At 44.0% G+C, this 26,237-nt stretch overlaps 1 protein-coding gene across 1 annotated transcript in view; it reads right to left on the reverse strand.

The window, feature by feature from the left end:
* The window catches only part of TBK1 (TANK binding kinase 1), a 355,855-nt gene that overhangs the window by 286,342 nt on the left and 43,276 nt on the right, over positions 1 to 26,237 (reverse strand). The window contains exon 3 of the mRNA XM_053716863.1: positions 5,347 to 5,487. Coding sequence (XP_053572838.1) covers positions 5,347 to 5,487 — 141 coding nt within the window. The remainder of the gene's footprint in view (positions 1 to 5,346; positions 5,488 to 26,237) is intronic.

Consider the following 26,237-nt stretch of genomic DNA (forward strand, 5'->3'; position numbering starts at 1 on the left):
CTGTCCCTTCAAAGAACTTGCAGATAATCCTTTCTCCAAACCTTCTTGAAGAAAGGATAGAATCTTAGGAATTTTTATCTTGTCCCAAGGGAATCCTTTAGATTCACACCAACAGATATATTTTTTCCATATTTTGTGGTAGATTTTTCTAGTTACAGGCTTTCTGGCCTGAACAAGAGTATCAATGACAGAATCTGAGAACCCTCGCTTTGATAAGATCAAGCGTTCAATCTCCAAGCAGTCAGTTGGAGTGAGACCAGATTCGGATGTTCGAACGGACCTTGAACAAGAAGGTCTCGTCTCAAAGGTAGCTTCCATGGTGGAGCCGATGACATATTCACCAGGTCTGCATACCAAGTCCTGCGTGGCCACGCAGGAGCTATCAAGATCACCGATGCCCTCTCCTGATTGATCCTGGCTACCAGCCTGGGGATGAGAGGAAACGGCGGGAATACATAAGCTAGTTTGAAGGTCCAAGGTGCTACTAGTGCATCTACTAGAGTCGCCTTGGGATCCCTGGATCTGGACCCGTAGCAAGGAACCTTGAAGTTCTGACGAGAGGCCATCAGATCCATGTCTGGAATGCCCCACAATTGAGTAATTTGGGCAAAGATTTCCGGATGGAGTTCCCACTCCCCCGGATGAAATGTCTGACGACTCAGAAAATCCGCTTCCCAATTTTCCACTCCTGGGATGTGGATTGCAGACAAGTGGCAGGAGTGAGTCTCCGCCCATTGAATGATTTTGGTCACTTCTTCCATCGCCAGGGAACTCCTTGTTCCCCCCTGATGGTTGATGTACGCAACAGTCGTCATGTTGTCTGATTGAAACCTTATGAGCTTGGCCTTTGCTAGCTGAGGCCAAGCCTTGAGAGCATTGAATATCGCTCTCAGTTCCAGAATATTTATCGGGAGAAGAGATTCTTCCCGAGACCAAAGACCCTGAGCTTTCAGGGGTCCCCAGACCGCGCCCCAGCCCACCAGACTGGCGTCGGTCGTGACAATGACCCACTCTGGTCTGCGGAAGCTCATCCCCTGTGACAGGTTGTCCAGGGACAGCCACCAACGGAGTGAATCTCTGGTCCTCTGATCTACTTGTATCGTCGGAGACAAGTCTGTATAGTCCCCATTCCACTGACTGAGCATGCACAGTTGTAATGGTCTTAGATGAATTCGCGCAAAAGGAACTATGTCCATTGCCGCTACCATCAAACCTATTACTTCCATGCACTGCGCTATGGAAGGAAGAGGAACAGAATGAAGTATTTGACAAGAGTTTAGAAGTTTTGATTTTCTGGCCTCTGTCAGAAAAATCCTCATCCCTAAGGAGTCTATTATTGTTCCCAAGAAGGGAACCCTTGTTGACGGAGATAGAGAACTTTTTTCTACGTTCACTTTCCACCCGTGAGATCTGAGAAAGGCCAGGACAATGTCCGTGTGAGCCTTTGCTTGTGGAAGGGACGACGCTTGAATCAGTATGTCGTCCAAGTAAGGTACTACTGCAATGCCCCTTGGTCTTAGCACCGCTAGAAGGGACCCTAGTACCTTTGTGAAAATTCTTGGAGCAGTGGCTAATCCGAACGGAAGTGCCACAAACTGGTAATGCTTGTCCAGAAATGCGAACCTTAGGAACCGATGATGTTCCTTGTGGATAGGAATATGTAGATACGCATCCTTTAAATCCACCGTGGTCATGAATTGACCTTCCTGGATGGAAGGAAGAATTGTTCGAATGGTTTCCATTTTGAACGATGGAACCTTGAGAAACTTGTTTAGGATCTTGAGATCTAAGATTGGTCTGAATGTTCCCTCTTTTTTGGGAACTACGAACAGATTGGAGTAGAACCCCATCCCTTGTTCTCCTAATGGAACAGGATGAATCACTCCCATTTTTAACAGGTCTTCTACACAATGTAAGAATGCCTGTTTTTTTATGTGGTCTGAAGACAATTGAGACCTGTGGAACCTCCCCCTTGGGGGAAGCCCCTTGAATTCCAGAAGATAACCTTGGGAGACTATTTCTAGCGCCCAAGGATCCAGAACATCTCTTGCCCAAGCCTGAGCGAAGAGAGAGAGTCTGCCCCCCACCAGATCCGGTCCCGGATCGGGGGCCAACATCTCATGCTGTCTTGGTAGCAGTGGCAGGTTTCTTGGCCTGCTTACCTTTGTTCCAGCCTTGCATTGGCCTCCAGGCTGGCTTGGCTTGAGAAGTATTACCCTCTTGCTTAGAGGACGTAGCACTTGGGGCTGGTCCGTTTCTGCGAAAGGGACGAAAATTAGGTTTATTTTTGGCCTTGAAAGACCTATCCTGAGGAAGGGCGTGGCCCTTGCCCCCAGTGATATCAGAAATAATCTCTTTCAAGTCAGGGCCAAACAGCGTTTTCCCCTTGAAAGGAATGTTAAGCAATTTGTTCTTGGAAGACGCATCCGCTGACCAAGATTTTAGCCAAAGCGCTCTGCGCGCCACAATAGCAAACCCAGAATTTTTCGCCGCTAATCTAGCCAATTGCAAAGTGGCGTCTAGGGTGAAAGAGTTAGCCAATTTGAGAGCATGAATTCTGTCCAAAATCTCCTCATAAGAAGAATCTTTATTGAGCGCCTTTTCTAGTTCATCGAACCAGAAACACGCTGCTGTAGTGACAGGAACAATGCATGAAATTGGTTGTAGAAGGTAACCTTGCTGAACAAACATCTTTTTAAGCAAACCCTCTAATTTTTTATCCATAGGATCTTTGAAAGCACAACTATCTTCTATGGGTATAGTGGTGCGTTTGTTTAGAGTAGAAACCGCCCCCTCGACCTTGGGGACTGTCTGCCATAAGTCCTTTCTGGGGTCGACCATAGGAAACAATTTCTTAAATATAGGGGGAGGGACGAAAGGTATGCCGGGCCTTTCCCATTCTTTATTTACAATGTCCGCCACCCGCTTGGGTATAGGAAAAGCTTCGGGGGGCCCCGGGACCTCTAGGAACTTGTCCATTTTACATAATTTCTCTGGAATGACCAAATTCTCACAATCATCCAGAGTAGATAACACCTCCTTAAGCAGGGCGCGGAGATGTTCCAATTTAAATTTGAATGTAATCACATCAGGTTCAGCTTGTTGAGAAATTTTCCCTGAATCTGAAATTTCTCCCTCAGACAAAACCTCCCTGGCCCCCTCAGACTGGTGTAGGGGCACTTCAGAACCAATATCATCAGCGTCCTCATGCTCTTCAGTATTTTCTAAAACAGAGCAGTCGCGCTTTCGCTGATAAGTGGGCATTTTGGCTAAAATGTTTTTGATAGAATTATCCATTACAGCCGTTAATTGTTGCATAGTAAGGAGTATTGGCGCACTAGATGTACTAGGGGCCTCCTGTGTGGGCAAGACTGGTGTAGACGAAGGAGGGGATGATGCAGTACCATGCTTACTCCCCTCACTTGAGGAATCATCTTGGGCATCATTTTCTCTAAATTTTGTGTCACATAAATCACATCTATTTAAATGAGAAGGAACCTTGGCTTCCCCACATACAGAACACAGTCTATCTGGTAGTTCAGACATGTTAAACAGGCATAAACTTGATAACAAAGTACAAAAAACGTTTTAAAATAAAACCGTTACTGTCACTTTAAATTTTAAACTGAACACACTTTATTACTGCAAATGTGAAAAAGTATGAAGGAATTGTTCAAAATTCACCAAAATTTCACCACAGTGTCTTAAAGCCTTAAAAGTATTGCACACCAAATTTGAAAGCTTTAACCCTTAAAATAAAATTTAACCCCTTTACAGTCCCTGGTATCTGCTTTGCTGAGACCCAACCAAGCCCAAAGGGGAATACGATACCAAATGACGCCTTCAGAAAGTCTTTTCTATGTATCAGAGCTCCTCACACATGCATCTGCATGTCATGCTTCCCAAAAACAAGTGCGCAATAGAGGCGCGAAAATGAGGCTCTGCCTATGATTAGGGAAAGCCCCTAGAGAATAAGGTGTCCAATACAGTGCCTGCCGGTTATTTTACATAATTCCCAAGAATAAAATAATTCCTCAAAGCTATGAAGTATAAAATATGCTTATATATCAATCGTTTTAGCCCAGAAAATGTCTACAGTCTTAAAAGCCCTTGTGAAGCCCTTTTTTTCTTTATGTAATAAAAATGGCTTACCGGATCCCATAGGGAAAATGACAGCTTCCAGCATTACATCGTCTTGTTAGAAATGTGTCATACCTCAAGCAGCAAAAGTCTGCTCACTGTTTCCCCCAACTGAAGTTAATTCCTCTCAACAGTCCTGTGTGGAAACAGCCATCGATTTTAGTAACGGTTGCTAAAATCATTTTCCTCTTACAAACAGAAATCTTCATCTCTTTTCTGTTTCAGAGTAAATAGTACATACCAGCACTATTTTAAAATAACAAACTCTTGATTGAAGAATAAAAACTACATTTAAACACCAAAAAACTCTAAGCCATCTCCGTGGAGATGTTGCCTGTACAACGGCAAAGAGAATGACTGGGGAAGGCGGAGCCTAGGAGGGATCATGTGACCAGCTTTGCTGGGCTCTTTGCCATTTCCTGTTGGGGAAGAGAATATCCCACAAGTAAGGATGACGCCGTGGACCGGACACACCTATGTTGGAGAAATCCTGTTTAGCACCCTGGTCTGTGCTTGGGTTGGCGAGTGAGAGTGCACTTATTTGGAGCTGTATATATATATATATATATATATATATATATATATATATATATATATATATATATATATATATATATATATATATATATATATATATATATATATTATATACATATATTATATACATACACATATACACGTAGATAATGGTGCAATTAGTACATAGACTAAAACAAAAAGCAACAAAGCAGCAGCCATAACTGCCTGCTGCCACTGTCTGCCTCCGCTTTAGGGAAACCAAAGCATATTTAGAAGCGGCAAATTTTAAATTAGCACTATATATATTTGTAAAACAAATCTATTTAATGAACGCTTTAGGCCGGGTAAAACATTTTGCATATGTACAGTATTGCTTTACTTCCCTGTTATGGTAACAAGCCCCACATGACTGCCTCAGCCTATGGCATTTATGTATATTTATATCTAGTAATTTATTATACAGTAAATGCTGAATTCTGGGTAGTGATATGCAAATAAGTCCTTAGCTGCCATTTAAATAATTATGTTGCAGTAAATATTTGTAACCTTTGCCTGCCAAGCAACTAAAAACAAAACAACATTCATATCTGTGAGCATTACAAGAAGGAATTCCAGTAAGCACACAGGCTAATGCAGTATATTTTTAGCAGGGTTTATTCCTGATTTACATTTACGTTGTTTGCTTACCTCTTCCTCAATCGCAAACAGTTTGACAATATTCTTATGGTTGAGCTTTTTTAACACCTCAAATTCTCTCATTTGAACATCCACAGGGCGAAGGAAGCTTAAATTGTTAAATACTTTTACTGCATACAGGTCCCCAGTTTTCTAAAGAAAAACAAACAAACAAAACAGAATATAGTAAGACTGTGTTCCACAAAACGATAGGGAAATAAGTTCATTGAAAGTAAGAATGAGTCTCACAAAGAATGATCTCAATAGTATAAATATGTTTTAGAAAGAACAATAGAAAATAAAAACATAGATTTGATTTAGAATACGTACAAAATAAAATGATCACAAACTTATGTTAATGGAAGGGATCGATCTGCAAGACGTAGGGGTTGATCACAATATTGCACTTCTTTTCAGTAGATATCAATGTTTTTTTTCTCAGTGATCACAATCCTAAAATGCTTCCTCCATTAAAGGGAGATGAAACGCAATTTTTTCTTTATGATTCAGATAGAACAAACAATTTTAAACAACTTTCCATTTGCTTCTATTATACATTTTGCTTTGTTCTCTTGGTATCTTTTTGAAGAAGCAGTAATACACTACTGGGACCTAGCTGAGCACATCAGGTGAGCCTAAGATGCATAAATGTGCAACCATCAATCAGCATCTAGCTCACAGTAGTGCTTTGCTGCTCCTGAACCTACCTACGTATGCTTTTTAACAAAGGATACCAAGAGAAATGCCAAATTAGATAACAGGAGTAAATTGGGAAGCAGCTAATCGATGACGTTTACAATTAACCATAAAGATATCCCTTTGTACCTATTAGAGACATTGCTTCATAATGTCATTCAATATAGCGTAGGTAATTACAGTGTGTCCAATATCACTTAAAAAAACTCTTTTACGTACTTGATTGAAAAGTGTTGTCAGAGTTTATCAAGTCATTTTAGCTATTGAATTTGATAATTGAAAATTGTAATGGTTAAAGGAATTAAAGTACAAGATTTTAATATAAAATGTTTATTTATAGTTAAACTTTGGAATATGCTTTTGTGATTTGTTTTGCCCCCATTTTTCTGTAACAATTGAAAACTGTTGGCTTTCTAAATTCCACTGAGTTTCTATAAAGCATTGGGTGCTGCAATTTTTTCTATTTGCCTCTCCTACTGAGAACAATTAGGGGCAGACATAAAACAGGCAATAAAAGAGACTGCAAACAAGGCTGTGTGGAACATAGGATTATCTAACAATGCTTCCACACAGGCTTATTTGTGATCTCTCTTTTATTGTCCGATTTATATTTGTTCCTAATTGTCCTTAGCAGAAGAGATGTGTAAATAACAGAATTTATGTTTACCTGATAAATTTCTTTCTCCTACGGTGTATCCGGTCCACGGCTTCATCCTTACTTGTGGGATATTCTCTTCCCCTACAGGAAGTGGCAAAGAGAGCACACAGCAGAGCTGTCCATATAGCTCCCCTCAGGCTCCGCCCCCCCAGTCATTCGACCGACGGTTAGGAGAAAAAGGAGAACCATAAGGTGCAGTGGTGACTGTAGTTTACAAAAAATAAATTTAAACCTGAGCAAAATGCCAGGGCGGGCCGTGGACCGGATACACCGTAGGAGAAAGAAATTTATCAGGTAAACATAAATTCTGTTTTCTCCTACATTGGTGTATCCGGTCCACGGCTTCATCCAAAGCTTTAGGACACGGATGAAGGGAGGGAACAAGTCAGGTAACGGAAGGCACCACTGCTTGCAAAACCTTTCTCCCAAAAATAGCCTCCGAAGAAGCAAAAGTAATGAATTTGTAAAATTTGGCAAACGTATGCAGTGAAGACCAAGTCGCTGCCTTACAAATCTGTTCAACAGAAGCCTCATTCTTGGAAGCCCATGTGGAAGCCACAGCTCTAGTAGAGTGAGCTGTAATTCGTTCAGGAGGCTGCCTTCCAGCAGTCTCATAAGCCAACCGGATGATGCTTCTCAGCCAGAAAGACAGAGAGGTCGCAGTCGCCTTTTGACTTCTCCTCTTGCCAGAATAGACGACAAACAAGGACGATGTTTGTCTGAAGTCTTTAGTTGCTTTTAGATAAAACTTTAAAGCACGAACCCCATCAAGATGGTGTAACAGACGTTCCTTGTTAGAAACTGGATTAGGACACAGAGAAGGAACAAGTATTTCCTGGTTGATATTCTTATTGGAAACCACTTTTGGAAGAAAACTAGGTTTGGTACGTAAAACGACCTTATCTGTATGAAACACCAGATAGGGTGAATTACACTGCAAAGCAGACAATTCAGAAACTCTTCTCGCAGAAGAAAAAGCTACAAAAAAACAAAACTTTCCAAGATAGTAACTTAATATCTATGGAATGTAGAGGTTCAAACGGAACCCCTTGAAGAACTGAAAGAACTAAATTTAGACTCCATGGAGGAGCCACAGGTCTGTAGACAGGCTTGATTCTGACTAAAGTCTGTACAAACCCTGAATATCTGGCATGGCTGCCAGACGCTTGTGTAACCAAACAGACAGAGCAGATATCTGTCCCTTAAAAGAACTAGCTGACAGACCTTTCTCCAATCCTTCTTGGAGAAAAGATAGTATCCTTGGAATCCTAATCTTACTCCATGAGTAACCCTTGGATTCGCACCAGCAAAGATATTTCCGCCATATCTTATGGTAAATTTTCCTGGTGACATATTCACCAGGTCTGCATACCAAGTCCTGCGTGGCCACGCAGGAGCTATTAGAATTACTGAAGCCTTCTGCTGCTTGATCCTGGCTACTAGCCGGGGGAGAAGGGGAAACGGTGGAAAGACATAAGCTAGATTGAACGACCAAGGCGCTACTAAGGTATCTACCAATGTCGCCTTGGGATCCCTGGACCTGGACCCGTAACGTGTAGCTTTGAAGTTCTGACGTGACGCCATCAGATCCAGATCTGTAATGCCCCATAGCTGGGTCAACTGAGCAAAAAACCTCCGGGTGGAGTTCCCACTCCCCCGGATGGAAAGTCTGAAGACTCAGATAATCCGCTTCCCAGTTGTCCACTCCTGGGATGTGAATTGCTGATAGATGGCAGGAGTGATCCTCTGCCCATTTGATGATCTTGGATACCTCCCTCATCGCCAGGGAACTCCTTGTTCCCCCCTGATGATTGATGTACGCAACAGTCGTCAAGTTGTCCGACTGAAAACTGATGAATTTGGCCTCCGCTAGTTGAGGCCATGCCTGGAGCGCATTGAATATCGCTCTCAATTCCAAAATGTTTATCGGGAGAAGAAATTCTTCCCGAGACCATAGACCCTGAACCTTCAGGGACTTCCAGACCGCGCCCCAGCCTAAGAGGCTGGCGTCGGTCGTGACAATGATCCACTTCGGTCTTCGGAAACTCATTCCCTGAGACAGGTGATCCTGAGACAACCACCAGAGGAGTGAGTCTCTGGTTTGCTGGTCCATCTGAATCTGGGGAGAAAAATCTGCATAATCCCCATTTCATTGTTTGAGCATGCACAGTTGCAATGGTCTTAAATTAATTTGAGCAAAAGGAAGCACGTCCATTGCCGCAACCATTAGTCCTGTTACCTCCATGCACTGAGCTATGGAGGGTTGAGGAATGGATTGAAGAACTCGACAAGTGTTCAAAAGTTTTAGTTTCCTGACCTCTGTCAGAAAGATTTTCATTTCTACCGAGTCTATTATTGTTCCCAGGAAGGGAACCCTTGTGAACGGGGACAGAGAACTTTTTTCTATGTTCACCTTCCACCCGTGAGACCTTAGAAAGGCTAGAACAATGTCCGTATGAGCCCTTGCTTTGTGAAAAGACGACGCCTGTATTAAATGTCGTCTAGTTAAGGTGCTACTGCAATGCCCCTTGGCCTTAGCACCGCTAGAAGGGACCCTAGCACCTTTGTGAAAATTCTTGGAGCAGTGGCCAATCCGAAGGGAAGAGCCACGAACTGGTAATCCGAATGGTTTCCATTTGGAATGATGGAACTCTGAGTAATTGGTCTAGGATCTTTAAATCCAGAATTGGCCTGAAAGTTCCTTCCTTTTTGGGAACTTCAAACAGGTTTGAGTAAAATCGCAGTCCTTGTCCTGCTGTTGGAACTGGGTTTATCACTCCCATTTTTAAAAGGTACTCTACGCAATGTAAGAATGCCTGTCTCTCTATCTGGTCTAAAGATAAGCGAGACAAGTGGAACCTTCCCCTTGGAGGAAGGTCCTTGAATTCTAGAAGATACCCCTGAGAGACAATTTCTAGTGCCCAGGGGTCCGGAACATCTCTTGCCCAGGCCTGAGCAAAGAGAGAAAATCTGCCCCCTACTAGATCTGGTCCCGGATCGGAGGCTACCCCTTCATGCTGTCTTGGTAGCAGCAGCAGGTTTTTTGGCCTGTTTACCCTTGTTCCAGCCTTGCAATGGTTTCCATGCTGGTTTGGGCTGGGGTGCGTTACCCTCTTGCCTAGTGGCTGTAGAGGTGGAAGCCGGTCCGTTCCTGAAATTGCGAAAGGAACGAAAAACATAATTTATGCTTACCTGATAAATTCCTTTCTTCTGTTGTGTGATCAGTCCACGGGTCATCATTACTTCTGGGATATAACTCCTCCCCAACAGGAAATGCAAGAGGATTCACCCAGCAGAGCTGCATATAGCTCCTCCCCTCTACGTCAGTCCCAGTCATTCGACCAAGAATCAACGAGAAAGGAGTAACCAGGGGTGAAGTGGTGACTGGAGTATAATTTAAAAGATATTTACCTGCCTTAAAAACAGGGCGGGCCGTGGACTGATCACACAACAGAAGAAAGGAATTTATCAGGTAAGCATAAATTATGTTTTCTTCTGTTATGTGTGATCAGTCCACGGGTCATCATTACTTCTGGGATACCAATACCAAAGCAAAAGTACACGGATGACGGGAGGGATAGGCAGGCTCATTATACAGAAGGAACCACTGCCTGAAGAACCTTTCTCCCAAAAATAGCCTCCGAAGAAGCAAAAGTGTCAAATTTGTAAAATTTGGAAAAAGTATGAAGCGAAGACCAAGTTGCAGCCTTGCAAATCTGTTCAACAGAGGCCTCATTCTTAAAGGCCCAAGTGGAAGCCACAGCTCTAGTGGAGTGAGCTGTAATTCTTTCAGGAGGCTGCTGTCCAGCAGTCTCATAGGCTAAACGTATTATGCTACGAAGCCAAAAAGAGAGAGAGGTAGCAGAAGCTTTTTGACCTCTCCTCTGTCCAGAATAAACGACAAACAGGGAAGAAGTTTGGCGAAAATCTTTAGTTGCCTGCAAGTAGAACTTGAGGGCACGAACTACATCCAGATTGTGTAGAAGACGTTCCTTCTTTGAAGAAGGATTTGGGCACAAAGATGGAACAACAATCTCTTGATTGATGTTCCTGTTAGTGACTACCTTAGGTAAGAACCCAGGTTTAGTACGCAGAACTACCTTGTCCGAGTGAAAAATCAGATAAGGAGAATCACAATGTAAGGCTGATAACTCAGAGACTCTTCGAGCCGAGGAAATAGCCATTAAAAACAGAACTTTCCAAGATAACAATTTTATATCAATGGAATGAAGGGGTTCAAACGGAACACCCTGTAAAACGTTAAGAACTAAGTTTAAACTCCATGGCGGAGCAACAGCTTTAAACACAGGCTTGATCCTAGCTAAAGCCTGACAAAAAGGCCTGGACGTCTGGATTTTCTGACAGACGCCTGTGTAACAATATGGACAGAGCTGAAATCTGTCCCTTTAATGAACTAGCTGATAAACCCTTTTCTAAACCTTCTTGTAGAAAAGACAATATCCTAGCGATCCTAACCTTACTCCAGGAGTAACCTTTGGATCCGCACCAGTATAGGTATTTACGCCATATTTTATGGTAAATCCTTCTGGTAACAGGCTTCCTAGCCTGTATCAGGGTATCAATAACCGACTCAGAAAAACCACGTTTTGATAAAATCAAGCGTTCAATTTCCAAGCAGTCAGCTTCAGAGAAGTTAGATTTTGATGTTTGAATGGACCCTGTATCAGAAGGTCCTGTCTTAGAGGTAGAGACCAAGGCGGACAGGATGACATGTCCACTAGATCTGCATACCAAGTCCTGCGTGGCCACGCAGGCGCTATTAGAATCACTGATGCTCTCTCCTGTTTGATTTTGGCAATCAATCGGGGAAGCAGCGGGAAGGGTGGAAACACATAAGCCATCCCGAAGTTCCAAGGTGCTGTCAAAGCATCTATCAGAACCGCTCCCGGATCCCTGGATCTGGACCCGTAGCGAGGAAGTTTGGCGTTCTGGCGAGACGCCATGAGATCTATCTCTGGTTTGCCCCAACGTCGAAGTATTTGGGCAAAAACCTCCGGATGAAGTTCCCACTCCCCCGGATGAAAAGTCTGGCGACTCAAGAAATCCGCCTCCCAGTTCTCCACTCCCGGGATGTGGATTGCTGACAGGTGGCAAGAGTGAGACTCTGCCCAGCGAATTATTCTTGATACTTCCATCATTGCTAGGGAGCTTCTTGTCCCTCCCTGATGGTTGATGTAAGCTACAGTCGTGATGTTGTCCGACTGAAACCTGATGAACCCCCGAGTTGTTAATTGGGGCCAAGCCAGAAGGGCATTGAGAACTGCTCTCAATTCCAGAATGTTTATTGGAAGGAGACTCTCCTCCTGATTCCATAGTCCCTGAGCCTTCAGAGAATTCCAGACAGCGCCCCAACCTAGAAGGCTGGCGTCTGTTGTTACAATTGTCCAGTCTGGTCTGCTGAATGGCATCCCCCTGGACAGGTGTGGCCGATAAAGCCACCACAGAAGAGAATTTCTGGTCTCTTGATTCAGATTCAGAGTAGGGGACAAATCTGAGTAATCCCCATTCCACTGACTTAGCATGCACAATTGCAGCGGTCTGAGGTGTAGGCGTGCAAAAGGTACTATGTCCATTGCCGCTACCATTAAGCCGATCACCTCCATGCATTGAGCTACTGACGGGTGTTGAATGGAATGAAGGACACGGCATGCATTTTGAAGCTTTGTTAACCTGTCTTCTGTCAGGTAAATCTTCATTTCTACAGAATCTATAAGAGTCCCCAAGAATGGAACTCTTGTGAGAGGAAAAAGAGAACTCTTCTTTTCGTTCACTTTCCATCCATGCGACCTTAGAAATGCCAGAACTAGCTCTGTATGAGACTTGGCAGTTTGAAAGCTTGAAGCTTGTATTAGAATGTCGTCTAGGTACGGAGCTACCGAAATCCCTCGCGGTCTTAGTACCGCCAGAAGGGCACCCAGAACCTTTGTGAAGATTCTTGGAGCCGTAGCCAATCCGAATGGAAGAGCTACAAACTGGTAGTGCCTGTCTAAGAAGGCAAACCTTAGATACCGGTGATGATCTTTGTGGATCGGTATGTGAAGGTAAGCATCTTTTAAATCCACTGTGGTCATGTACTGACCCTTTTGGATCATGGGTAAGATTGTCCGAATAGTTTCCATTTTGAATGATGGAACTCTTAGGAATTTGTTTAGAATCTTTAAATCTAAGATTGGCCTGAAAGTTCCCTCTTTTTTGGGAACCACAAACAGGTTTGAGTAGAACCCTTGTCCTTGTTCCGACCGCGGAACCGGATGGATCACTCCCATTAATAACAGATCTTGTACACAGCGTAGAAACGCTTCTTTCTTTATCTGGTTTGTTGACAACCTTGACAGATGAAATCTCCCTCTTGGGGGAGATAATTTGAAATCTAGAAGGTATCCCTGAGATATGATCTCTAGTGCCCAGGGATCCTGAACATCTCTTGCCCAGGCCTAGGCGAAGAGAGAAAGTCTGCCCCCCACTAGATCCGGTCCCGGATCGGGGGCTTTCGGTTCATGCTGTCTTTGGGGCAGCAGCAGGTTTCCTGGCCTGCTTGCTCTTGTTCCAGGACTGGTTAGGCTTCCAGCCTTGCCTGTAACGAGCAACAGCTCCTTCCTGTTTTGGTGCAGTGGAGGTTGATGCTGCTCCTGTTTTGAAATTCCGAAAGGGACGAAAATTAGACTGTCTAGCCTTAGCTTTGGCTTTGTCTTGAGGTAGGGCGTGGCCCTTACCTCCTGTAATGTCAGCGATAATTTCTTTCAAACCGGGCCCAAATAAAGACTGCCCCTTGAAAGGTATATTAAGTAATTTGGACTTAGAAGTAACATCAGCTGACCAGGATTTTAGCCACAGCGCCCTACGTGCCTGTATGGCGAATCCTGAGTTCTTAGCCGTAAGTTTGGTTAAATGTACTACGGCCTCCGAAATGAAAGAATTAGCTAGTTTAAGGACTCTAAGCCTGTCCGTAATGTCGTCTAGCGTAGATGAACTAAGGTTCTCTTCCAGAGACTCAATCCAAAATGCTGCCGCAGCCGTAATCGGCGCGATACATGCAAGGGGTTGCAATATAAAACCTTGTTGAACAAACATTTTCTTAAGGTAACCCTCTAATTTTTTATCCATTGGATCTGAAAAAGCACAGCTATCCTCCACCGGGATAGTGGTACGCTTAGCTAAAGTAGAAACTGCTCCCTCCACCTTAGGGACCGTTTGCCATAAGTCCCGAGTGGTGGCGTCTATTGGAAACATCTTTCTAAATATTGGAGGGGGTGAGAACGGCACACCGGGTCTATCCCACTCCTTAGTAACAATTTCAGTTAGTCTCTTAGGTATAGGAAAAACGTCAGTACTCGCCGGTACCGCAAAGTATTTATCCAACCTACACAGTTTCTCTGGTATTGCAACGGTGTTACAATCATTGAGAGCTGCTAAGACCTCCCCTAATACACGGAGGTTCTCCAATTTAAATTTAAAATTTGAAATATCTGAATCCAATCTGTTTGGATCAGAACCGTCACCCACAGAATGAAGCTCTCCGTCCTCATGCTCTGCAAGCTGTGACGCAGTATCAGACATGGCCCTAGTATTGTCAGCGCACTCTGTTCTCACCCCAGAGTGATCACGCTTGCCTCTTAGTTCTGGTAATTTAGACAAAACTTCAGTCATAACAGTAGCCATATCTTGTAATGTTATCTGTAATGGCCGCCCAGATGTACTAGGCGCCATAATATCACGCACCTCCCGGGCGGGAGATGCAGGTACTGCCGCGTGAGGCGAGTTAGTCGGCATAACTCTCCCCTCGCTGTTTGGTGAAATTTGTTCACATTGTACAGATTGACTTTTATTTAAAGTAGCATCAATACAGTTAGTACATAAATTTCTATTGGGCTCCACCTTGGCATTGGAACAAATGACACAGATATCTTCCTCTGAGTCAGACATGTTTAACACACTAGCAATAAACTTGCAACTTGGTTATAATCTTTTTTTTTTTTTTTAAAATATCATTTTTTATTAGGGAGAGCAAAAACAGAGCGCACAGAGGATACATAGATTCAATGTACAATTTACAATTAATAGGTAAGATTCCGGTATATAACAATAGCAGGATTAAACATAATCGTGAGGAGTGTTATTCACTGATACATATTGACATTTCCGCCAGTCATTGATCTACAAGTGAGTATAAAAGTTACCTCTGTACGTGTCTGCCATCCCCAGGCATTTTAAAGTATTTTTTTTTAAAACCAAAACATTCCTAAATACACTAACTTAATAGCTAAAAAAAGAAAAAAATAAACTAAACTATTACTAAACCACTTAAGGCCCTACTGTGGGGCCGGTCGAGGCCTGGCAGAGGGAGAGAAAAAAAAAAAAAAAAAAAAAAAAAAAGAGAGAAGGGGGTTGGGGGGAGGAGGGAAAGAGGGGAGAGGTGGCGTAGAGGGGTGAGCGCGATGGTTTGGAGGGTGAGATGCTGGAGTGTGTGGAGCACGAGCGGGGCCTAAAGCTAAGCCACTAACCATGCTCCTGAAGCAGGTGAGCCCAGTCCCCCCTTAAAGTGCTTTCCAGAAAAATCACAGAGTCTTTAAATGGCTTGAGAATGAGCCTCTGTATTTCCAGTTCAAAGGTGAGAATTAATCTGCGCCACTTACGTAGGAATAGGCTCAATCTGTTCTGTACATCTATCCTGACGTCCATTTGCTCAATGAATAATTGAGATTGTAAAAGGTTCTTAAAGCCTCTAAATGAGGGGCCAGTGTTGTTAATCCAGTGTTTCAATATGTGTTTCCTAGCCACTAGCATGATTAAGCTCAATACTGAGTCATGTTGTTTGTGTCGGTCATCCCAGCATAGGAATATGATGGATTCGGGGCGTATCTCAAGCTGTATCTGGAGTTTTTGTTTCAGCCAAAACTGGATTTTACCCCAATATTGCCTGACCAGAGGGCACTCCCATACATAGTGGAGGAGATTAGGGTTATCTAGTGAGCATTTAGAGCATTTATTTGTATGGGTGGGAATCCACTTGGCCATAACTCTGGGTGTGAAGTATGCCCTATGTAAGAAGCGTACTTGGGATTCTCTAAGCGTGGCTGAAAGGGTTGCTTTCCTGGTTTTTTCCATACTATTCTTAATTTCCACCCATGCAGTCTCTCCCAGTCCCTCTCTAATCCAGCCTGTCTGTATAGATGGTTGTAACTTTGGGAGATGGCGTTGCAATAGGGTTTGATATATTTCTGAGAGAGAAAACCTGCCCATGGCATATAGTGATTGAGTGAGGCGGAAAGGGGATCCCTCCCAAAAATCTGTTGTGTCTCTGACCAGTGTCCCAGCATAGTGGCGTATCTGGAGGAATGCATAAAAGTGAGTTCTTGGCAAGCCATAGTCCCTCTGTAGGGCCCCAAATGTCGTGAAAGTTTTTGTTAGCGGATCAAAGAGAGGCTTGAGAGATTTTATCCCCTTCGCCTCCCACATCCTGAAAGGCTGGGTGTCAGATCCTGTCGGAAAATCTGGGTTACTCCTGATAGGAAGATAAGGCGAAGCGTGGCAGGTTTTGCCAAGATATTTGTGGGCAAGGAGCCAGGCCTTCAGGGGGTCGCTGAATAAAGCGTTGAGACCCAGGTTCTTCAAGGCCTTCATGCTTGCAAGATGCGGAAGGTAGGCCAGGGAAATGTTCCCCAGCACTGCCTGCTCCAGATCTGGATGACAGAAGTGATGGGTGCCTACCTGCCAATCCACTACCAGACGAATCAGAGCGGCCCAATTGTAAAGCCGGAAATCAGGGAGTGCTAAGCCTCCATTAAGGAATGTCATAGTAAGTTTTTCCCTCGAGATCCGTGATTTTTTCCCTTGCCAGATGAACTCTCTTGTTGCAGAGTTTAGAAGCTTGAGATCAGCTTTGCTCAAGAGTAGGGGAAGCATTAAAAGTGGGTATAAAACCCGGGGGAGCACCACCATTTTAAGCAGGGCAATTCTACCCGTCAACGATAAGGGTAGGGATCTCCAACTGTTCATTTGGGCTTGAAGTTTAGCGCAAATGGGGGTTAAATTGTCAGCATATAGCCTATTGGGGTTGGCTGAGATCTTAATACCGAGGTAGGTAATATTATGTTTGGCTATTGTAAAGGGATAGTTCACCCCAGGGGTGGTTTTCCTGTTTAGCCAAAGGATCTCCGACTTTTGTACGTTTATTCTATAACCCGAGAAAAGGCCAAAATTCTCAAGATCATTCATGATATTAGGCAGGTGCCTTTGAGGGTCCTGTACAAAGAGGAGCATATCATCGGCATATAGTGCCAAATGCTGTGGAGATCCTGCTATGTCCACACCCGGGAAGGTCTGCCGCAGTTTAACGGCCAGGGGTTCTAACGCTATATTAAAGAGTAGGGGCGACAGGGGGCACCCCTGTCTTGTGCCCCTGTGTAGCTGGAAGTCAGGCGAGAAGACATTGTTAACAATCACATTAGCCGTGGGCGAGTGGTAGAGATTTTTGATGAGAGTGAGAAAGGGACCAGAGAAGTTGGCTTGGGACATAGTGTGGAGAAGGTGGTCCCATTCCACCCGATCAAAGGCCTTCTCTGCGTCAAGCGACAGCAGGAAGGCCTCTGAGTCAGCTGTCTCCGCTTTTTTCCTCGAGCCAGGCCAGAAGAATTGAGTTATCTGTAGGACCCTGCGTACGTTAACTACTGAAGAGCGCGCATGCATGAAGCCAGTCTGGTCGTCATGGATGATAGTGGGTAGAATGAACTTAAGTCTCTCGGCGAACAATTTAGTAAGGATCTTATAGTCCGCGTTTAGCAGGGATATCGGTCTATAAGATTCGGGTAACAGGCAGTCCTTCCCTTCTTTATGAATCAGAGTGATGGAGGCCGATACAAATTCTGGGGAGGGTGCCGACTCCTCTCTAAGGTAGATAGAGAATAGATCCACAAGAGAGGGAGTGACCTGTGACTTAAGTAATCGATAAAATTCGATAGGCAATCCATCCGGACCTGGCGCCTTGCCCAGAGACATGGCCATGATGGTTCTCTCAACTTCGTCCCTCGCTATCGGAGCATTCAGTTTATTTAATTGCTCCTCTGAGATTTTTGGGAGCTCAACAGATTCCCAGAATCTATCTCTCACTTCGTTTCCCGAGGGGAGCTCACTTGCGTAAAGGGTAGAGTAATAGGAGGCAAAAGCCTCCGCTATTTGATTGGAGTCTTTGAGCACTCTGCCACCCGCTCTTAAAGCAGCAATGTGTCTGGAGGAGTTATTGAGCTTCACTAGGGTAGCCAAAAGCCTCCCGGATTTATCCCCATAGCGATAGTATTTACCGCGGGTCCGGAGGAGCGCTTGCGAGGCCTGGTGCGCCAGAAGCGCATCGTATTCTGTTTTGGTACCAACATATTTATGGTAGGAAACGTTGGAGGGGGTGGAACAATATTCGCGATAGGCCTCTGCAAGGTTGTTCCTCAAGTTAACAACCTTTTCTAGGCATTGTTTCTTTCTCCGGGCTAGGTAAGCGATAATATCACCCGAAAGCACCGCTTTGGCCGTAGTCCAGAAAAGTTCTGGAGTATGTATGTGTTGGATATTATTTGCCTTGTAATCATCCCAACAGTGCGTTAGGTAGGCTTGGAATTCCTGGGATGTTACAAGATATCTCGGGAAGCGTAGAGTGCGTCTGTTGCCAACCCTGGGAGTTATATCCAAAAAAAGAGCTATGGGGGCGTGGTCAGAGACAATAATCTCGCCTATTTTAGTGTCGATGACTCGGTTGATTAGAGAGTTTGAGATCATGAAGAGATCAATGCGCGACATAGAGGGTGTGGCCCGGGATACGCAAGTGTAATCCCTACCATCCGGATTAAGCTGTCGCCAAATGTCTGAGATATCAAGGGAGGTGGATAGGCCTCCAAACACATCTCTCTCAAATTTGTCTGATACCCTAGGCAGGCTTCTCTCTGTGCATCTGTTGGGGTCTTTAAGCCTATCACAGTGAGGGTTTGGGGCCAGATTGAAATCCCCTCCTAGAATGATATGAGTCCCTAGAAAGGGAATGAGTGTTGTCAGTATGGAGTCCCAGAATTTTCTATCTTTTTGATTAGGGGCATAGATGTTACATAGTGTGTAGATGTTGTCTGAGGTGCGGATCTTTGCGACAATGAATCTACCTTCAGGGTCTTTAAGTGTTTCCAGAACTTCATAGTTCAATTGTTTACCAAAGAGTATGGCCACTCCTCTGCTAGCTGACTTGTATGAGGCGTACTCTACTCTACCCACCCAGTCAGTCTGTAGTTTACTGTGTTCCAAGTCTGAGAGGTGTGTCTCTTGTAGAAACACAATCTCTGCTCTTTTTTTCCTGAGGTGTGTTAGGATCGATTTTCTCTTGATGGGGGAATGAATTCCCCCTACGTTCCAAGAGTACAGATTAAATGTTCACTACTATCAATGATCCTGAGGTGGAGACTACATGTATGGTAAGGAAGTGTACAGTGCATACGGCATAGTAAGTGCAAAGGAGAGACATCAGAGAGAGGATAAGTGCATAATCATGAAGGAGGGAAGGGGGGGAACGAAAGAGAGGGAGAGGGGAGGAGGGGGGAGGGAAAAAAAAAAAAAAAAAAAAAAAAAGGGGGGGGAAGGGGAGAGGAAGTTCACACCTCATAGTTTGGTGACCTCCCATGGTGCGCGGCAAGACTCCCGGTTCAGCCCCACAGCACACCAATCCCTCGCCAGACCTCGCCAAGTGGAATTTCAACTTTAGTGTACCATGACTGCTACACTGTAAAAAAGAGTATATAATTGTCATTGAAAACCATTCTAACCCACAACTCAAAACATAACCATTAGAAGGTGGCGTGTTGCAACAAGGACATTTACCTTTAGATTTATGCATAAATAACAGAAGTACAAACACGGTAACTCTAACAAGGGACTCAAAGTGGTCCTCATAGAACAGTTTTACCCTTGGATTCCATGGCAGAGATTTAGTTTTAACATAATTAAAAGTAGGAAATATATTGAGACATAAACAGTGTTCTTTATACTGGAATCTGAATGGAGGTGGTTTCCAAGAGGTAAGTATAACAAAGAGTTCAAAACATTTCAGGCAGAACTGAGTGAGGGGGGAACACCCTAGTCGACCCTCCCTATTCCTCAACTGGGGCCTACACTGCATCTCACCCTCCCGCAGCTCACTAGGGGGACCAGGACCAGGGACCCCAGCCCTCTCAAGATTTTTCCCCAGGGAAAGGCTCAGTAGTAGTACAGTCAACTGGATCAGCGTCAATGCCATTCCAGCCATAGTGTTAGATTGTAAATGTAGTAATTAGGTATAAGGATTTAAATACAGTAAATGTGAATCTATCAGAGCCATTCAGCCCTCACCTTCTCTCATCTGTCTCACTGGGCTACGCGTGGGGCTGCGTACAGGGGGTTCATAGTTATCAAGGAACTCCTGGGCGGCTGTTGGGGAATCAAAGAATCTAAGGCCCCTGGGGGTAACCAGTTTGAGTCTGGCAGGGTATAAAAGATACGCTTGTCTGCCCTCCCTATGCAGTCGAGAGCAGAGAGGCGCGAACTCTCTGCGGCGTCTCATGAGATCCGCAGAGTAATCCTGAAACAGCAATCTCGCATTCTCAAACACCAGCTCATGTAATTTCCTGTAAGCTCTCAGGATGGCTGTTTTGGTCTGAAAATGTAAGAACTTTATCATTATGGGACGGGGTTGTGCCGGGTCCTGGCCCCCCCTTTCTAGGCCCACTCTATGTGCCCTCTCCACTCCTCCAATTAAGTCTTTAGGAGAAAGTTTTAACAGAGACGGCAGGGTATTTTCAACGAAATGAATTAGATCGGATTGTTTGATGGATTCAGGAAGGCCAAGGAGACGCATGTTGTTGCGCCTCGATCTATTTTCTAGATCATCTATTTTTGATTGGAGGGTTGCGGTTTGTCTCTCTAGCTGCTCTATCTTATGAGTGGCGGTGACATTAGAGTCCTCCAGGTCTGAAATTCTACCCTCTGCCTCCCCCATCCTGGTGGAAAACTGTTTAACCTCACCCGCTAAGGTGTCTACTCCCCTTTGAAGGTTGTCAATTTTAGGCATAAAGAGCATGGTAATTTGTTTGACAATGGGGTGTGTATCTAATAATTCGCCTTCTAGTGGAAAATCAGAATTGTGACCTTGTGTAGTGGGATCATTTGTAGCCCTGAGACGGCGGTCATTAGCTTTATTGCGACTCGCCATTGGTGTGTTAGTTAGGTATTTCTCCATAAACCAATGAAAGATATGAGATAGATGGGTAGTGATCGAAGGGCAATATCGGGGAGCAGTGTTAAACTTGGATAAAATTCAGTTGTGTACCTCGCCAGTAGGGGCACTAAATCAAAATCGGGTAGTCAAATCTCGCAAGAAACAATACCCCTGAGCATGTCTAGCCTGAATGAAATAAAGTATGAGTGGTTAAGTGCCAATGTGAACAATGTCAAAATCTGAGATTTAAGTTTCAAAAACCAACACAGTGTATACAGACAAACATTCACAAGGTCAGAACAATCACAGCAGAGTACTCTGGTTGCTGGGGAGAGAAAAGGGTTATGAACAGAAATTATTAGCAGTACAAAATTTCAGGTTCTATACAGCAAGCTCCACAGAGAAGCAAATGTGGTGGCCTGCGGCAAGGTGTCCATACATTCAGTATCCTAAGGATAAGAGGCCAAGAGTCCTTGTATGTGCAGTTCAATGGAACAGGTGGTTGTATGGTTAAGTGCCAGTGTGAGCAATGTCAAAATCTAAAATTTGAGTTTCAAAAACCCACACAGTGTATGCAGACAAATATACACAAGGTCTGAATAAGCACAACAGTATGCTCTGGTTACTAGGGAGGAAAAAAAGGAAAAGGATTATAAGCAGAATTTAGTGGCAGTGCAATATTTCAGGTTCTGTACAGCAGGCTCCACAAAGAAACACATGTGGTGGTTTTGCAGCTAGGTGGCCACACATTCAGTATCCTAAGAATAGGGGATCCGGAATCCCTGTGTGTGCAGCTCAGTAAAACAAATGGCAGTAAGCTCCACAGCCAAGAATCTGGGACAGCCGGGTCTGCTCTGCCTCAAGGCTGCTGAAGGGTGATAGGAGGCCACGCAGTCCAAAGGAGGCCCAGCACGTTAGGTAGGCTCTATTAGTTAAGTTTAATAATAGGCTCTGTAGGAGTTGGGATCAGGTCTAACGGTATTTGCAGTGTCCCGGAGGAGTATGGGCTGCCAACCCTGCTAATGTGAACCCGAGGCCTCCCAGTGATTAGTGTCCCCAGAGGGAAGAAATAGGAGAGCTGGTCATTTATGGATGGGCCTTAGGTGGAGCGGGTGTGTCCGGCACTGAGTAAGGGGCCTTCAGTTAGGGCAAAGTAGATAGGCTTACCCCCGGTGGGTCCTGTGGCTCCTGTTTGGCGTCTGCTGCAAGATGGGGCCCCTCGAGAAGGAGCCGCGCCGTTTCGCGCCAAAAGAGCAGTTCCGTGGCAGAGGTGATCTGCGGCGTGAGTCCCTTTCACCAGACCCTATTGAGCAGTCTGGGGGGCGATGTGAGGTAGCCCGGTGTCAGTGTCGGCACCTGCCGCGATCCCTGGTTGTTGCGAAGTGAGCGGTTTTTCCTCAATTCAGGATGGGGGTATGCCACGTGGGGCCAAGATGGCTGCTCGTCAGAGAGGAGATGTTCTCACCCGGTCTGGGAGGATGTCGGCTCCGATGGTTGCAGGCCGGCTTCTAGTGGTATTCCGGGGGTCAGGTATTACCCCTTAGCTGCAATCTGTGTCCCGGTGTTAAGCAGCCCAAGCGGCGGGTCACAGTGGTGGAGCGATGTTAGCTCTCCTGAAAAAGACAGAGGGGGTCCCAGACCTAGCGATCCCTCCGCTCCGGGCAGCTGTATCTGCCAAGGATTTTTCAGTGGGCACCCGGTCAGCAGCAGGGCAGGCAAGCAGTAAATTCAGGGTGAAAACAGGTGATCCAGGTCACTTTTTAAACGTTTTCATGTGGGTTCCGAGCGGAGCTCAATTCACCTGCTGCCGACCGCGGCGCCCGCCCACCGGAAGTCTCCTGGTTATAATCTTTTTTAGCAAAAACGTACTGTGCCTCAAAGAGGTACTAAACGATTAAATGACAGTTGAAATAATGAACTGAAAAACAGTTATAGCATCAAACTTTAAAACAACACAACTTTTAGCAAAGGTTTGTTCCCATTAGTAAATAACAATAATTAAATTTGACATAAAAATTACAGAGCAACGTTTTTATTCACAGTCAATATAAAATTCTCACAGCTCTGCTGAGAGAATATACCTCCCTTCAAAGAAGTTTGAAGACCCCTGAGATCTGTCAAAGATGAACCGGATCATGCAGGAAATATAAGAGTAGCTGACTGGAAATTTTTGATGCGTAGCAAAGAGCGCCAAAAACGGCCCCTCCCTCTCACACACAGCAGTGAAGAGAAACGAAACTGTCACAATTAAAAGCAAACAACTGCCAAGTGGAAAATAATGCCCAAATATTTATTCACTCAGTACCTCAGCAATGTAAACGATTCTACATTCCAGCAAAAACGTTTAACATGAAAAATACTTATTAAAAGGATTAGTGACTTTTAACAGAGTAGTTCCGGTGAAATACCATCCCCAGAATACTTTGAAGTGTATACATACATGTCATTATAACGGTATGGCAGGATTTTCTCATCAATTCCATTCAGAAAATAAAAACTGCTACATACCTCAATGCAGATTCATCTGCCCGCTGTCCCCTGATCTGAAGCTTTTACCTCCCTCAGATGGCCGAGAACAGCAATATGATCTTAACTACTCCGGTTAAAATCATAGTAAAAAACTCTGGCAGATTCTTCCTCAAACTCTGCCAGAGAAGTAATAACACGCTCCGGTGCTATTATAAAATAACAAACTTTTGATTGAAGTCATAAAAACTAAGTATAATCACCACAGTCCTCTCACACATCCTATCTAGTCGTTGGGTGCAAGAGAATGACTGGGACTGACGTAGAGGGGAGGAGCTATATGCAGCTCTGCTGGGTGAATCCTCTTGCATTTCCTGTTGGGGAGGAGTTATATCCCAGAAGTAATGATGACCCGTGGACTGATCACACATAACAGAAGAAATTAGGCTTATTTTTAACTTTGAAAGGTCTATCCTGTGGAAGGGCATGGCCCTTTCCCCCAGTGATATCTGAAATAATTTCTTTCAACTCTGGCCCGAATAGGGTCTTACCTTGAAAGGAATATTAAACAATTTTGTTTTGGACGACACATCCGCCGACCACGATTTTGGTCAAAGCGCTCTAAGCGCCACTATTGCGAAAACCAGAATTTTTCGCCGCTAATTTAGCTAACTGAAAAGCGGCATCTGTAATGAAAGAATTAGCCAACTTCAGGGCGTGAATTCTATCCATGACTTCATCCTAAGAAGTCTCCTTCTGGAGCGAGTTTTCTAATTCCTCAAACCAAAAAGCAGCTGCAGTGGTTACAGGAATAATGCAAGAAATTGGTTGAAGAAGAAAACCTTGTTGAACAAACATTTTCTTAAATAAACCTTCTAATTTTTTATCCATAGGATCTTTGAAAGCGCCACTGTCTTCTATTGGTATAGTTGTGCGCTTAGCTAGCTTTGAAACTGCCCCCTCTACCTTAGGGACCGTCTGCCACGCGTCCCTTCTGGGGTCAACAATGGGGAACATTTTCTTAAATATAGGAGGGGGAACAAAAAGGTACACCTGGTTTCTCCCACTCCTTATTCACTATATCCGCCACCCTCTTAGGTATCGGAAACGCATCAGTGTGTACTGGGACCTTTAAGAATTTATCCATTTTACACAATTTTTCTGGGACCACCAAAGGGTCACAATCATCAAGAGTAGCCAGGACCTCCTTAAGTAGAGCGCAGAGGTGTTCTAGCTTAAATTTAAATGCTATGGTATCAGGCTCTGCCTGCTGAGAAACTTTTCCTGTGTCAGAAATTTCTCCCTCAGACAAGCCCTCCCTCACCGCCAAGTCAGATTGATGTGAGGGCACTACAGATAAATTATCCTCTGCGTCTACTTGCTCATTTTCTGTATTTAAAACTGAGCAATCACGCTTCCTAGGAAAGCTGGCAGTTTGGATAAAAATGCTGTGATAGAATTATCCATTACTGCTGCTAACTGTTGCATAGTAATCGCAATTGGTGCGCTAGATGTACTGGGCATCGCCTGCGCGGGCATAGCTGGTGTTGACACAGAAGGAGAGGAAAGCAAGTTATTTTCACTACCTTCAGCTAAAGAATCATCTTGGGCTATATTTTTAAGTGTGATTGTACTGTCCTTAAGCTGTTTGGACGCTATGGCACACTTCACACATAAATTTAATGGGGGAACCACCTTGGCCTTTGGACATACAGAACATAGGCTATCTGAAGACTCAGACATGTTTAACAGACTTAAACAGAACTATAATGCAATAAAAATTATTTTTGACAAAAACGTTACTGTCTCTTTAAATAATAAAAATGCACACTTTTTTACTGAAATATCAAAAAACCATGAAATAAACATTCAATTTTAATGAAATTTTCACCACAGAGTCTTAATGCTTTGAAAAGATTGCACACAAATTTTCAAATCAATTAACCCCTTAATGCACACTTTTTTACTGAAACATCAAAAAAACCATGAAATAAACATATGATTTTAATGAAATTTTCACCAGAGTCTTAATGCTTTGAAAAGATTGCACACAAATTTTCAGATCAATTAACCCCTTAATGCCCAAACCGGAGTTAATAACAGTTATTAACCAGCTAACACACTACAGTACTAGCCACAGATTTCACTGTAGCCTTTTACCTTCATTAGGGATTATTTTAGCAGGAAATAGGCCTCCCTGGAATCTTTTATGATGCCTCTTGACTCCCCACATGAAGCTGCATGGATTGCCTAGGAAAAAACAACTGCACAATTTAGGCCTAAAGATGAGGCCTCCTCCCTCTTCATTCTAGAGTGGAGGGGCCTTTCTGACTAGATTTAGGTGTCCAAATAAGTGCCAGGCCGAAATTAAACCCCAAAAGTGTTTTAAAGTCTGAAAAAACACCTTATTTATAGTGAAAAACATGCTAAAAAGCAATCGATTTTAAAGCCCACAATAGTGTCAACCAGCATAGAGCCCTAAATATAAGCCATCATTTTATACAGAGTCTATTAGAAAAAAAAATGGCTTAGCAATCCCAGAGGGAATTTCTGACAGTCTTCTAGCATTACATGGTCTTGTTAGAAATATGACTGATCATACCTGAAGCAGATAAGCCTGCAAACTGTTCCCCCCAACTGATGTTCTCTGGTTAACAGTCCTGAATGGGAACAGCAATGGATTTTAGTTACTAGTGCTAAAATCATACTCCTCTCAACAGAAAATTTCATCACTTTCTGCTGTAGAGTAAATAGTACAAACCGGCACTATTTTAAAATAACAAACTCTTGATAGAAGAAATAAAAAACTACAACTAACACCACATACTCTTTACCACCCCCGTG

Source organism: Bombina bombina, chromosome 6 (assembly GCF_027579735.1).
Source record: "Bombina bombina isolate aBomBom1 chromosome 6, aBomBom1.pri, whole genome shotgun sequence".
NCBI classification, from domain to species: domain Eukaryota; kingdom Metazoa; phylum Chordata; class Amphibia; order Anura; family Bombinatoridae; genus Bombina; species Bombina bombina.